At 52.8% G+C, this 14,583-nt stretch overlaps 1 protein-coding gene across 6 annotated transcripts in view; it reads left to right on the forward strand.

The window, feature by feature from the left end:
* STAB1 (stabilin 1) overlaps positions 1–14,583 on the forward strand; it is a 65,654-nt gene that overhangs the window by 44,169 nt on the left and 6,902 nt on the right. For 5 of the 6 annotated variants that reach the window (XR_007890311.1, XR_007890310.1, XM_051627190.1 and 2 more), the window contains exons 43-71: positions 161–206; positions 890–969; positions 1,916–2,041; positions 2,800–2,873; positions 3,236–3,310; positions 3,870–3,989; positions 4,600–4,647; positions 4,769–4,852; positions 5,246–5,392; positions 5,497–5,634; positions 5,803–5,862; positions 5,968–6,144; positions 6,678–6,764; positions 7,239–7,385; positions 7,554–7,619; positions 8,193–8,418; positions 9,062–9,211; positions 9,805–9,909; positions 10,353–10,460; positions 10,637–10,830; positions 11,413–11,557; positions 11,722–11,855; positions 12,193–12,358; positions 12,584–12,690; positions 12,888–13,007; positions 13,403–13,555; positions 13,678–13,797; positions 14,024–14,170; positions 14,377–14,511. Coding sequence is in view for 4 of the 6 variants with exons in the window: in XM_051627190.1 (XP_051483150.1) it covers positions 161–206; positions 890–969; positions 1,916–2,041; positions 2,800–2,873; positions 3,236–3,310; positions 3,870–3,989; positions 4,600–4,647; positions 4,769–4,852; positions 5,246–5,392; positions 5,497–5,634; positions 5,803–5,862; positions 5,968–6,144; positions 6,678–6,764; positions 7,239–7,385; positions 7,554–7,619; positions 8,193–8,418; positions 9,062–9,211; positions 9,805–9,909; positions 10,353–10,460; positions 10,637–10,830; positions 11,413–11,557; positions 11,722–11,855; positions 12,193–12,358; positions 12,584–12,690; positions 12,888–13,007; positions 13,403–13,555; positions 13,678–13,797; positions 14,024–14,170; positions 14,377–14,511 (3,485 nt within the window). In the remaining 2 variants the exon portion in view is untranslated. Of the gene's footprint in view, positions 1–160; positions 207–889; positions 970–1,915; positions 2,042–2,799; positions 2,874–3,235; positions 3,311–3,869; positions 3,990–4,599; positions 4,648–4,768; positions 4,853–5,245; positions 5,393–5,496; positions 5,635–5,802; positions 5,863–5,967; positions 6,145–6,677; positions 6,765–7,238; positions 7,386–7,553; positions 7,620–8,192; positions 8,419–9,061; positions 9,212–9,804; positions 9,910–10,352; positions 10,461–10,636; positions 10,831–11,412; positions 11,558–11,721; positions 11,876–12,192; positions 12,359–12,583; positions 12,691–12,887; positions 13,008–13,402; positions 13,556–13,677; positions 13,798–14,023; positions 14,171–14,376; positions 14,512–14,583 lie in introns of those variants that run through there. The other variant, XM_051627192.1, reaches the window with a different exon arrangement.

Below are 14,583 nucleotides of genomic sequence, written 5' to 3' on the forward strand. Positions count from 1 at the left end.
TGTGAAATAAATGCCAAAATATAAATCCCATGAGTTTTTCCTCATTTTCCTTTTTAAGGCTAAAGAGTTAGCATAACTGCTGGTGTGTCCCATCATCAGTCAGGGCACCAGAAGGTGCTGAATAGAAAATGCCAAGTCACGTTTGTGTTTTCTCTTGCAGGAATCAAGGTTGACTTATGCAATAACACTTGCCATCAAATGGCCAAGTAAGTACAGACAAGGGGCTGGGTCACTCTGAGAAAGCCATGTGTGTTTGTATGTATTTATGTATGATTTATACAGAGGTGATTCTGTGTTTAGGGCTTCACAGAGGGCTGGGAGAAGGTGCCTACTTACTAAAGGTGCATAAATGCCAGTTCTATTCTGGGAACTCTCTTGGGTGCTAAGCTGCATCCAGTTTCCCCAAGGATTCTGTCTGAGCATAAATTATTTCCAAGTTCCTTCTGCATGTGTGGATGGGAGAAAGGACAGGCTCCAAGTCTGGCTTTATTCATGGAGCAAACCAAACAGCCATTACATGCCCTTTCTGCCTTGCCTGCCCCCACCAAGGAATTAAATAGGCTAATGGGCTGGGATAACTCACTCTTGCTGCCTAGTCTCCTAGTTTGTGGTCCCAGGATCCAGCCATCTCCATTGTCCCATGCAGAAGCACATGGGCATGGTGAAGGTGCAGGGTGTGAAGTGTGAAGCCTGTGCCTGGCTGCCAGCTCCCTGGCCTGTGTGACTTGAGTATTTGATGCTGTGAAGAAATACACAGCAACTTCAGGCATGTTCCTTCCGTGGTCATTGTGGTCTCTAAGCTGCACATACCAGGCTTGTGTTGTGTTGCCCTCTGGCTGAGCACATCAGGAGGTGTCATCAGTAATTGTTTATCCCTTTCTTGTTTCAGCTGCCTCAACACTTCCACAGATTTCCCACCTATGTGCTTCTGCTCTGCTGGGTACACAGGGAATGGGACCCACTGCACAGGTAAGTCCAGGAAGCATGGGCAAGATCCAAGGCTTACAAACACCTGTTGAAGCTACGCAAAGGCAAGGGTTTTGTTTGTGAAATAAATGGCATAATGTTGCCAGGGAAAAGGTCACTCAAATCATTTTTCCTCTCAGCCAACCACCATGAACTCTGCCATGTTTTGGTTGAGAGGTTTTCCAGTCCCAAGCTTTCCACAGGATACTCTTGGTGTTGCTAGAGCCTGTGAGAGAGGGATAAAAAGGCAGGCAAGTGTAGCTAGGCAGTTCTTATTGCTTGTGAGGGACATGCACAGCAATGGGTTGTATTAGTTCTGATATCACAGCAATGGTAGCAAAGATGTAACAATTATGGCCATAAATCCATGGCATACAGATGCTTCAACTCCCTAGAATTTTGTGCTCCTTCTCTTTGCTGGCCATGCCAAAATTGGGTAGAAGCAATGCAGCAGTTGTGCCAAAATGAGGCAGGATTTCAGGATACTACTCTAGAGCCACATACAAACCTGGTCTATGTCAAAAGCAAACAGACAAGAATCACTCAGAGTGATAAAACTGTAACAGCCAAAATACTGGTGTCATCCCAGTTTCTTTTCAGTATTATCCTTGTTTGAAAATGAGTGGGGAGGAAAAAAAACAAAACAACACTTATGTTGTGCAGGAAATTTGTCTTTTCTTGCTTAAGAAAAAAGTCCTCAGTGATCAAATGCTGAGACAAAAAGAATTCCTAGTCCAGTTTTGGGGTTAGTTAAGCTCAGCACGATTTTTGGAGTGGCCTTTCTCAGATCTGGGTGAGGCTCCGTGCCTTTACAGTGCTGACAGTTTCATCAAGAAACAGGGATTTTATTACGATGTTCCGATTCTTGTTGATAAAGATGATCGTTCTGGCACAGTTCATCTATCCTAGGTGCTCTGAGCTGATTCTGCTTCTCTTGTTTGTGTCACAGAAATTGATCCATGCACCACTGACCACGGAGGCTGCTCCGTACATGCTGTGTGCACTAAGGTGTCCCCGGGAGAGAGAACCTGTGTTTGTAAGGAAGGCTACGCTGGGGACGGGACGCTCTGCATGGGTGAGTGCTCAGAGAAGCACCATCCAGGCAAAGGGGAATTTCAGACAAAAAGCCTTAAAATTTCAGGTTGAAGTGTTGAATAACTCAATTCTCCTTTCACTTTGTTCATGCAGTGGTTATTTCAAAGCAAGTAGTTGCTGGCTGACCTTGCTTCAACTGCCTTTCTGCTTTCTGTTGAGGCACATGCACACAAACATGTATGTGTGTGTGTACAGACATACCTGCAGGTATGTGCTCAGCATTCTTCCAAGTCAAGATTAGTGAAGTGACCATCACTGTCTCAGCAAAATGCCACCTAAAACTGGGCAGAGAGCCCACACTGCCCTTGGCACCTGTCTCACTGGATGGATCAGTGTTTTAGCCTCAAACCTAAACAACCCTGAGAGGTTTCCTGCCCTGATGCATGTTGTGGAGAGGTTCAGAGCGTGAGGGTAGCCTCCCACAGTGGTGCTCTGAGATGAGGATGGAGCTGTGGGAAGAGTCCAGTCCACTTGTATCCTTTAAAACACACCCAGGCAGACGTGCAATTTTCTGTGGGCAGATTCATCTCAACTCAGAGACCCACATCTGGCAGGAGTAGAACTTGCAACTTGCAGTTCTTCCCTGTTCCTTTGGTATCATAAGTCACTTTCCCAAAAGATGCTTCCCAGGCTGGGAAAGTCCTCCCTGTTTCTTTCCCAGATCCTCTTTTGGGTCACCAAATCCCAGCTGCCTTGAGCAGCCCTCAGCAATGATGTGGCCTTACTGTTTTGCTGCAGAAATTGATCTCTGTCTTGAAAGCAACGGGGGCTGCCACAGCAACGCAGAGTGCATGAAAACAGGCCCAAAGAAGGTAAGGATGTAAGATGGGTGTCAGGGCAGCATCCCTATGGAGGTTGTTAGAGCTGTGTAGTTCTCTCAAAGACAATCCTTTCCGTGCCAGTGCTCTCTGCCTTCCACATTGAAGAGCTGCCTGGAAACGACATGAAAAAAATGCTGTTTCCTTGAAAGTAGATGCTTTCTGTTGGCCAGAGGCTGGAGGCAGTCTCAGGTTATATTTGTTGTTGTATGTTTGTGTATTCGTTGCATGTCTGTACAAGCATGACTATCCATGAAGTGTATGATGGATGCTGTACCACATGCTTTCTATCCAGCTCAGCCACCATGTGCTTTTCTTTATTGGGTCCAAGTTTCAGACTGTCTGTTCTCCCCCAGGTTGCCTGCAACTGTCTTCCTGGTTACAGTGGGGATGGTGTGAGCCAGTGCAACCCCATCAACTTGTGTGAACAGGTATGTCTGCATCCTGCTGTTACCAGAGGTGGAGGCCACAGCCTGGAATCATCCCTTTCTCCCAGCAGGGTTAGTCCACTTGTGTAGAGCTGGATGTCTTGCCTTTTCGCACCAATTTCCTGGTGTGTTTGGTTTCCATTGCTTCTCAGAGTCATCTGCAAGTATTTTGGCCACCCTCTCATAGGACAAGCAGCGTGGAAACAGTGACACAGGGTTGGAGGCATGTGGGCTTTTTTCTCTGCACATTTTGTGTGGAACATGCACAAAAGCTTAAAAGTGTTCATGGCATTGCTCTGATTTCAAAATCTCTCTCTGAATCAGGGCATGATTTTGTCATCACTGTGGATTCCAAAGGTGCAATTTATTTATTTTTTCCCAATAGGATTTGGTGCTGAAAAGCCCTTGAGGTTATGGATGAGGTTTATTCTGAGGCACTAGACAGATTGGAGGAGTGGTTTCCTTTCCACTGGGGTGGATGTAGTTAGCAGCTCCCACATGCAAGTGGCTCTTGAAACTGTTGGTACTGCCCCTCCATGTAAGCTTTTGCTTTTCTTGCCAGAACAATGGAGGCTGCAGCCCACTTGGAATCTGCAAGTACACGGGCCCTGGCACCCGGAACTGCTCCTGCTCCTGGCTCAGCGTCGGAGATGGCTTCACCTGCCACGGCAAAGTGTATCAGGTGAGGAGCACACACAGCATCTTTTGTGTTCAGGCCTCCTGCCCTGCAGCAAACTGCTCCCTCCCCTCCAAGTAGAAGCTGCAGGGGAGCAATTTGTAGTGTCATATCCACATGTGTGGTGCAGGAGTGGAGGCAGCTGATTTGAGGCAAGCTGTCCTTAGGCCCTGGGTGTATTTGGTGTGCCAGCTGTGGAAGAGAATCACAATAAAGCAACTTTAATCTAGAGAGAGTGAACACTCTGCTGCTCTGTCAGCAACATTTGCCATACCTCCAGGGTGCTGTTTTCTTAATATTATAAGCAAATAGGAGCAATTGTATTGTTTTTCCCAAGGGAACTCATTTTTTCCAGTCTGTGAGATCACGGGAGGTATCTCCCATAGCCATGTCAGGACTTGGGATCCAGTCTGGAGAACAGCAATGTATCTCTGGCTCTGTTGCCAATACAGAGACTGTCCTTGGGCAAACTGGTGACCTTTTGTGGCAGTGGCAAAGAAAAGCTGGCATCCCCACAGCAGAGCTCTGGGGGTGGGAGAGTGACCTGGAGTGGAAGGAGCTGGTGGGGAGCAGTGTAAGGGACTCCACTAACATCAGCTGTTTCTCTTTGTTTAAGGAGCTTGGAAGGATCAAAGATGCGTCCATGTTCTTTAAGATGATACTGGTTGGTGACAAACAGCTTTGTCCTTGTCTCTGTGTAGTAAATCCCACCTTGTCTGCAAAGGGTCTTGCTAACTGGAATTGTGTTTTCTGTTTCCCTTCCCACAAATGCTCTTCTACCACAGTCGGAAAACATCAAGGAGCTCACTGGGGCAGGGCCTTTCACTGTCTTTGTCCCACGGACAGATTTCATAGGAAACACTACAGTGGTAAGTGCCCTTGCATCTGCCAGGTGTTTGGCAAGCTCCAGTTGTGGCAGTGTCCCTGCTGGGGCTGTTCTGCCAGTGAATTGAAGCAAAGGATCTACACAGCAGAGGGTTAAAGGTGTCTCCCATTCTCCATCAGTGGAAGAGCAGAGGCTGGGAGGTGGACTGACTGCAGAGACAGTCTGGGCAGGGGTGGGCATGTTGTAAAGACACCCTTAATGGAGCCCCCACCTCATGGTCCTCAGAGGCACACATCAGTGATGCATGGTGATCTTTATTACCCAATCCCAAACCCAACCTACTGCTGTGATGGGTCAGAGTGGGCTTGGGCAATCCAAGTCTCCCTCACTGGGTCTGAGGGCCCAGTGTGATCTCATTCTTGTTTTCTCTCTGTAGTTTGAGGAGTGGAGGAGCAGAGGTCTCCTCCGGGACCTGCTTCGCTACCACATGGTGGGTTGCCAGAAATTGCTGTCCAGTGACCTGGAAGCCCAGGAGTCACTCACGTCTCTATCTGGCCACAAAATAAACATCACAGTGAAAGAGGTATTTCTCTCCCACAATTCTCAAGTGACTTGCCTAGGATCTGCAGATGGCCTATAAGGCAGTGCTGTGGGCAGGAGAACCTCATTGCATCCCTTCTCCCTCAGAATAGCATCTATCTCAATGAGGAAGCCAAAGTGGTCATGAGTGACATCGTTGGCGTGAATGGGGTCATTCATTTCATCAACAAGATCCTCATTCCAAGTGACCTGGTGGACCATAACATTTCCTCACAGATCTCACAGGTAAGGCTGAAGCAGTGACTGTGCCATGGTGGGGACAGGGCTGGGACCTGATAAACTTGTGTTTAGCTACCAGAGTTGATAACTGCCTGGTTTCTCCCCTGCATTGCTGCTCCAGGTCCTGGAGGGGGGGCTTTTACCAATGGTTGTTTTACTTTCTTCCTTCTGCAGCAAAACATCACGGAAGTGGCATCAGCCTTTGGGTACACCATTTATAGCAAGCTGCTGCAGGTGAGCAACCAGACTCCAGCTGCTCTGGGGGCAGATGGTGTGGACATGTGCACCTTCAGTTTTGGCTTCTGGCTTTTTCATTGTATCCCCTCTTGTCTCGGGCAGGACGCGGAGCTGCTTCCACTGATTGGTGACCCCCTGCACAGACCCTTCACCATGCTCTGGCCCACGGATGCTGCATTTAACGCCCTCTTGGAGAAGCAGCAGAAGTGGCTGTACAGCAGGGAGCACCGGGACATGCTGGCCTCCTACCTCAAAGCACACATGATCAGGGACACAAAGGTAAACGTGTCACCAAACGGGCTCCCGCCTCCTCAAGCCACATGTGGTGCCACCACCTGCCTATGGTTACACCAGTGTGACCTTGCCCAATATTTTGCTGCAGTAGAAGCTGCAGCATATTAGTTGTCTTGAAGAGACCCAAAGTTTTCTGAGCATTTGAGGCAGCTACCAATTCATCATGTGTCTGGTGGAGTGTGGCTGAGCTGAAACCTTCTGTCATCAGCTTCCTGGGAAGGCCACATCATCCCCAGAGCATCAATGCAAGGCTCACAAACAGGCTCTTGTCTGTGGTAATGATAAGGGAAGAGTCCAGCTGGGCCAAACCAGGGTCTGCTTACACACACTGGTCTCTCAGTGTTCAGGAATCTGGGACTAACCCAGCATGGTTACACTGTTCCACTCACGCTGGCTTCACCTGCTGCCATGTAACACCTGTGAGTGTGGCTGCTGATCCCTGTCCTCCCCAGGCAGCATCCTGTAAGAAGTATGGACTGCCTGTCTCTCCCTTTACATTCTTCTTTTTCCTCTCTTAGATTGTTGCTGGTAACGTGCCCCAAGTCGAATCCACACGGACCATGTATGGCTCCACCATCTCATTCAGCTGCAGCAAAAACCACGTGGTGAGTGATGGTGATGCTGGGCTCTGCTTTCCACCAAGCAAGTGTCCCAGGGCATAGCCACAGGGCAACTGATGGTCCCTGTCAGCCACTGGCAGGAAGTGAACACAGAGTTGCGGTGCTTGCAGGCTGAGACACCCCATTCCCCCTTACAGCTGAGCCTGGAGAGAGGCTCGAGACTCTGGTCAGCTGGCAGTAAAGTGTGGAGCCATGTAGTACCTGCACACAGGCTTCATAGTGACCAGGTTGCAAAGCCAACCAAAAGGTGCTATGACCTTCACAGAGCACGTGTTGCATGGACAGAGGCCACCTCTTAGGAGAGCTGGCCATGAAAAGTGGCAGTCAGGAAGAGTGGTCAGGGACATGAGCACAGAGATTTTGGAGTGTTGTTGGTGTGATTGAGAAGTCATGACAGCTGAAAAGGACAACCTTTGGGTGGTGAAGCCAGGATCACAAGTTGCTTGCTTTCTCTTTTAGGGGGAGCTTCTGGTGGGGAACAGTGATGCCACCATCATCCAGAGGCACATGGAATTCAATGGGGGAATTGCTTATGGCATCAACAGGGTGTTGGAGCCACCAGATCTGGGATCTCGGTGTGATGAGTTCAGCTTTGTAGAATTGCAGGTGAGCACTTGTGATGAGGCCAGTAAGGATCTGTGCCATCTGTTGATCCCCAAGCCTGGGAAGAGGGACGTCGGGAGGGCTTGGTGCTCCTCCTCAGCAAAGCTCCCAGCAGCCAAGAGGCAGAAGCACATCTTGAGTTGCTGTGAGGTTTCTTTCTGCCCTCCACAGGGATCTACAGAGGGCTGCGGACCCTGTGGCTTCGAGCCATCCTGCCCTGCTGGCTCTGTTGAACAGGTAAAGCTCTCAGCTTTGTCACCAAGGAGGCCTGTTAGGGGGCTGATGACAATACCCACACACCCCTCATGTTTTGGCAGCAAAGTGAAGGCACACCTGCATGTGGCGAGTCCCTTGGCTAAGTCACATTGTCCTTGCCTTGCCCCAAGTCTTGTGGTCCCACAGGACAGGAGCTGGGCTGAGCAACATGGGGTCAGGGCCTCCAATGGTCTTTGCTTGGTCAATTCCCATATGGGTGACAGTGGCTGCCAGGGTCTCTGCAGCAGCACTGGGGGCTTCTCTGGTGCTTTTTAGCAGAAGAGCTCAGCCTGGCCATTGGAGATAGACCAGGGCTCAGATGATGAGCAGCCTTGGGGGTTTGCACTGTTGCACCCCACTCTCATTGCATTACCCATTGTCTCTGCCAGGCTTCTGGCATGTCCCTAAGGTACACCTGTGGCTCCTCTGTCACCAGCCCCATCTCATATTAGGAAGCCTCTGTTACTTGTCATAAAACCGCATGAGTGGCATCAGAAAAGGTGAACCATCAGTAAGCAATGTGGCAAACTCTGTGTTTTGCCTGTTTCCTCGCAGGGGGGAACCAGGCGCTGCTACTATTACGGAAATCAGCTGTTGAGATACCCTTTTCAGTTTCACCACAACTCCCTCTTGCGGCGGTCCCGGCCACCCTCCCCGTGGGATCCCTTCAGAAGACACTTCTCTTCCAGGGGGCCTCTGAGACGAGGCTGCAAGAGGAGCTGCGTTTCCCCACAGTGGGTCCCTCAGTGCTGTGCCAACCACTATGGCCGTGACTGTCGGGGTAAGGAGCTGTGTGACACTTTCCCTTCCTGGCCCTTTCTCTTGTGGGATGGTGGCATCCGTGAGTGTGCTTCCCTGAAGAAGGGTGGGCAAAACCCCAGGCAGGGAGCCTCAACCTGTAGGTGGTGCAGGGAACCATCCCCTGGGAGCGCATGTAGATGGTATAATAGGGAATTCCCTTTCCTTGGAGAACTGCTTGTCCCCATGGAGAGCCATGGGCACAGGGCTGCAGGGGGTGGCTGTCAGACATGTCACTCACCCCTAGATGTTGCCAATGCTCAACCATTCCCCAGCATATGCCCTCTGTGCTTCATCCCTGGGCAGCTTGCATGTCCTCGGATGGGTCTGCTGCCAGGTTAGCATGGGGTGGTTGGTGCAGACTCGGCACGTTGCAGCAGAGGGTCTTCCCAGCCTGCAAGCTGTGCAAGATGTGCCCTCTTGCCCTCATCCCTAAAGTTTATTGTCAGGGGATGTCCCCAGCACTAACTCTCCAGGCTGATGAGCAGATTCTGAGATCCAAGCAGTGCAAAGTGGGCAGCTCACAGGGCACCCGGCATGCAGGCTCTGCATGGGGCAGCAGGTGTCTCCCCTCCAGCACAGGGTCACTTTGTCACCGCAGCATCACTAAGGTGCCCCATTTGCAGCGTGCCCAGGAGGGCTGGAGGCGCCGTGCGGTAACCGCGGGACCTGCGACGACAGAATCGGCGGCTCGGGGCGGTGCAACTGCAGCGAGGCCTTCATCGGGACCAGCTGCGAGCTGTGCGCGCCGGGCCGGTACGGGCCGGAGTGCCGAGGTGAGGGGGAGCTGGGGGGGGGGCAGCAGCACAGGGGGCCTGTGCGGAGGTGACTGTGGCACATGGTGCTACTTGGAGAGGGGGGAGGTGCTGGGCTGACCCCTTTGCAGCCCACAGCATGGGAGTCATCAGTTCCCACAGAGTCAGACTTCTGGGGCTGGGGACATCCCTCCCTGGTTTGACTCTCAAACCAGGACACCCTCCCTGGGACAGCCATTAATCCAGCTGGAGTTTGAGATGGCTGGATGGGACGTGCTGGGAACAGCGGCCAGTGCAGCCATGCTGCCCATCACCTCAGCTCCAGGCCGAGGCCCCGGGGTCCAAGACCCCTTCTGGTTTGTCAAGCCCCAGTCTGGCAGAAAGTACTGAGGTTTCTTGACAAATCCGTAAGTTGTGATGAACCCTGTACAGAAAGAGCATCTCCTGGGACATGCTCAGCAGGGACCTGTGCCCCTGTGAGGTGAAGGCAAAGGGAGAACCGCCATCCTCCCATCCCAGGCTGGGACTTTCAGGGTCTCCAGGATTGTTTTTGACAGCTGTATGTTTACATGGAGTGGAGAACACATCTTATCTCTCTTATCCATTCCTCACAGAGTGTAACTGTACTGAGAATGGTGTGTGCAACGGAGGACTGCATGGCGACGGCTTCTGCTTCTGTGCCGAGGGCTGGACTGGAGACAGATGTGAAATCAAACAAGGTGAGGGATGCCAAGCCCCACCACCCACAATTCCAGGGGACCTGGTACATATGGCTGCTTTTCAAGTAGCTGAATTGTTCAGACAGCCAGTTAGAAATCTCTCCAAAAAGGAGGTCTCAGCTGTGGGGCTCATCCTGAGCTGTGATCCATGCTGTTGAATTTCACAAGGGTTGGGGGAATGAGAAGGGGGATGAAAGCTCCACTTGATCCTGAACAAGTCCCTGAGCTCCAAGGTGCTCCAAGAAGAGCTTGAGGGTGAGATGAAGGCCTGAGGTATATCTGATGGAGTAATGATCCTCTGTGTTTGGGCCAGGCATCTGCAAAAAAGCACTGGGGGGGAGGGGGATGGGACAGGCAGGGGAAGCATGGGGCAGGTGGCCTGGGGCTGGTGATGGCAGCTGTGCCCATGTTGGATCATTCTGACACATATGTTCTGGTTTCAGTCCTGACGCCCACCTGCTCTCCACCCTGCCACCCCCAGGCTGTCTGCCGCTCTGGCAACCTCTGCGAATGTGACCTGCACTATGAAGGAGATGGGAGAATGTGCTCAGGTGGGCAGGGGGGCACGAGGGGCTGGGGTGGAGGGTGCTGAGCGAAGGGGAAAGCGGACAACGTGACAAGACAATAGGTGGGCATTTCCTCATGGCCATATTGGTGTGACGACTGGCAGGACAGACTGACTACCAGGATTGAGGTGCTTTAGTTAACCTGACACTTCCCTCTGCAGTGATGGACATGTGCAGCCAGGACAACGGGGGGTGTGCCAGGCATGCACAGTGTACACAGGCTGGGGTGAACGTCTCTTGTGCCTGTGCACCTGGGTACGGAGGTGACGGCTACACCTGCGAGCCCATAGACAGATGTGCAGATGGCAGGAACGGGGACTGCAGCCAGCACGCCAGCTGCATCAGCACCGGGCCGGTGGGTACAGCCCCTGGGTCTGGGCACATCTGCATCCCCTCAGCCACCCCCAGTGAGACCTATAGCCCCTTATCCTGCAGGTCCTTACTGGCAGGCAGGGGCCATGGCCACAGCCTGCTGCCAGGCTGTGCTGACTGTCCTGGTGATGTCATTCTGAGGACATTCTTCCCCATTCCTCTGTCCAAGGGGCACAAGCTGTGTCAATCATGGCATTCCCGGGCTGTTTGGAGGGGGCTCCAGAATGGTCCTTTAAGGACAATGCCAGCCATTTTTGCAGAGGAACTAGGAACTGCTCACTACAGGCCAGGGAACATGATGTAGTGGCAAGAATCACAGGCCACGTACCCCTGAAGCTCAGCTGTTGTTCAAACAGCATGTAACATGGATTCAGTGTCAGTTGTTGGTCCCTGTTCAGGTGGATGTGGGGGGTGGGATAGAGGCTGAGTGGCTTTTCATAGCTCTGTCCTAGTCCTGGCAGGCTGTGGAAGCATTCTGAAGGCTCATCCCCACCTTTATAGGGATAGAAGGTTCCCCAGCTGGCGTTTGCCCAGTTGCACTCACACAAATGCCTTTGTGCTGCAGAACGAGCGGCGCTGCGAGTGCAAGCAGGGCTACGTGGGTGATGGAATCCAGTGCCTGGAAGAGGCCGTGCCCCCCACGGACCGGTGTCTGAGTGACAATGGGCAGTGCCATCGGGAGGCCATTTGCACCGACCTGCACTTCCACGGTGAGTGTGCTCAACCCTGCAGTGCCAGGAATGATGTTCCTGGAGAGGTCCCACTCCCTCATCCTTCACCTTCTGGCTGGGGCTCCCCTTGGGAGAGCTGGAGAGTGGGATGGCCAAGGGTCCAGGGACTCTGTACTGATTCTTCTGGCCTTGGTATTTTGCAGACAAGACTATGGGCGTGTTTCATCTACAGTCACCCCGAAAAAAATATGACTTCACTTACGAGCAGGCTCAGAAGGCCTGTGCTGCAGAAGGTGCTTCCCTGGCCACTTTCCAGCAGCTCTCAGCAGCACAACAGGTCAGGGCAGGGATGCAGAGGTAGGGCAGGGATGCAGAAGTTGGGAAGGGGCCACCTCCATTACCTGTTGGGGTGGGGACATGCAGTGCTTCTGCCTGGGGCCATGATGTGTGGGTGGGTGACTTCTCATCCCCTCGGACAGACCTTGTTTACTCCATGTCCATCCATGAAACCAGGAGTGCTAATGGGTCTTGCCAGTCACATTGGGATGGGATCTCTGGCAGTGCCCAACTCTTTAGGTATTGGGTTCATGTTAGATAAGGCTGCACAAAGGCAGTGCAGTAAACCTGGGCTGGAGATACGATTTTTAACCTAATACATTATTTGTCTCTACTAGATGGGATTCCATCTGTGCTTGGTGGGTTGGCTGGACAATGGCACAGCTGGATACCCCACGGCATACCCCAACCCCAGCTGTGGGTCTAACCGAGTGGGCATTGTGGACTATGGCTCCCGAAGCAACCTGAGTGAGACCTGGGATGCGTTCTGCTACCGGGAGAAAGGTGAGTGGAGTGAGAACATTTCCTGGGGATGGTCCTGTTGGGCACAAGAGGCATGTCAGGGCAGCAGGCAGAGAACTGCCCTCAGAGCACGGGGCACAGGCAGGTGGGTACATCTCCCCATGCCCCTGTTGGGAGGGAACATGCCGAGGGGCATCCAGAAGTCAAGCGCGAGGTCAGTGTAGCCACCACTGGCCAGTCCAGTCGCATCTTGGTGTTCATTTGCAGATTTGACTTGCACCTGTCGTGATGGGTTCGTGGGAGATGGGTACTGGTGCAGTGGCAAACTCCCCGATGTGCTTGCAGACCAGGCTCGCTTCTCCACCTTCTATTCCGTAAGTGATCCTCTCCTGGTTCTTCTTCAGCCAGGCAGAGGGAGGGATCAACTGTAACAGGGAGAAGTGGTGGCTTGTTCTGTGTGCTGGGGGGGAGTGCAGACGGAGCCATGTTCTTTCCAAGGCTGGGGAATGTTTCCTGGGCTGGGGAAGGTATCAGCAGTGTGCTGATAGGGAAGATCTCCCATCTCTTCCAGATGTTGCTCGATTTTGCCAATGACACAGAAGAAGGGCTGGATTTTTTCATCTATTTGTCTGATGACTCCGCTCCCAAAACTCTCTTTGTCCCTCTGAATTCTGGCTTCACAGACAATGAAGTAAGCAAGTGGGGATGAGTGGCCACTCGAGGGCGCATGAAACTATCAGAGCCCCAAAGGGGAGCAGGAGGTGGGCAAAGCTGGCTTGATGGTGGTGTGAGATAGTGGGGGAGGAATTCAGGTCACAGGGTACTTCTGGAGGTCTCTAGTCCAACCCTTCCCTCAGAAGAGCCATTGAGAGGAGGTTGCTCAGAGTCTTCTCCACTTGAGCTTTATCTAAAGATGGCAGTTCCCCCACTTCCCTGTGGAGTAGTTCTGTGCCATGTTGCCCATGAATTGAGGTGTCTTGTACCTATGAAGAGTGTCTAGGCTTGGGCCGGGGAGGGGCATGTGCACAGCAAGAGGGAAAGGGCAAGAGCCAGCTCAGCCCTTTCTCATCCCTATTGCCTTTTCAGACACTGACAGGAGAAGAACTGAAGCTCCACGTGTCATCCAGCAATGTTGTGCTGTTCAGCTACAACCTCACAACAGGCACCATCATCCCATCCCAATCAGGATATGACCTCCATGTGTCAGACCTCCCAGTGGGCAACAGCACAGAGCAATCAGTAGGTTTAGCCTTTGAGGGATCAAACCCCTCCTCCCCCATGAGTTTTCACCACAGCTCTTGAGAGAAGGAACAACAGGAGGCTTTCTGGTCATGTGATACCATCTCTGTCCTGTTCTGTAGGATGCCAAGGGGATCAATGACACGATGATTGTGGAGTGGGACATCATAGCTTTCAATGGCATCATTCACGCGATCGCAGAGCCGCTGAAGATCCCACCGCCCGTTGTGCAGCTTGGTCAGGTGTGTCCAAAGGCACGCATGGAGGGAAGGTGCTGAAACAGCTGGTGCCAGATCTGGGAATGGCAACATCCCTGGGACTAGCCTCATCCTCTCGGCTCTCATGGCACAGCTCATTTTGGCCAGGCTGCCTGTGGTCGTGCTGGGGAGCCGCAGCGGTTGGCCCTGTGGGAGATCCCACTGCTCTGCCAAGGCATGTTTGAAACCAGGAGACTGTTTTTGGATGCAGGTGAATGGCGTGGCACAGACACCAGGCTCGGTGGCCACAGGGACGTTGTCGGTGCTGTGCTTTGCCCTGGCACTGGCTGCTGGCGCCGGCGGCGCCTATTACTGCGTGAAGAGACGGCGGCAGGAGGAGCAGTTCAGGTATTTTCAGGTAAGTGGAGCCCGTGGGCTGGGAGTGGGGCAGGGGGAGGGGGAGGGAGTCTGGGGAAGCAGTGGTCAGGGGGCACCACACGTGGGGGTGGGGGAGCGCCCAGTCTGGGTTGAACTTCGGATGGAGGGGACCAATGGGGTGGGTGTGCTGTGTCCTCAGCTCCCCTTCACCCTCCAAGTTCCACCCATCCTGTGCTCCCCTTCCAGGCGGATCTCCGCGCAGATGAGGAGGAGGAGGCGGCAGCACCGCAGCAGCCCGCCAGGCCCCGGCCCCAGCGGCCACTAGTCGCCATTCCCAACCCACTCTACGGCAGCCACGCTCCGGACTACGAGCCGCTGCAGGTGAGCGCCACACTGCGACCGGTTCCCCTTCCCCTCACCCTGCACCCCCTCACCCCGCTTTCCCCCCCGCAG

The sequence above is a fragment of the Apus apus genome, chromosome 9 (genome assembly GCF_020740795.1).
Source record: "Apus apus isolate bApuApu2 chromosome 9, bApuApu2.pri.cur, whole genome shotgun sequence".
In the NCBI taxonomy this organism is placed as follows: Eukaryota; Metazoa; Chordata; class Aves; order Apodiformes; family Apodidae; genus Apus; species Apus apus.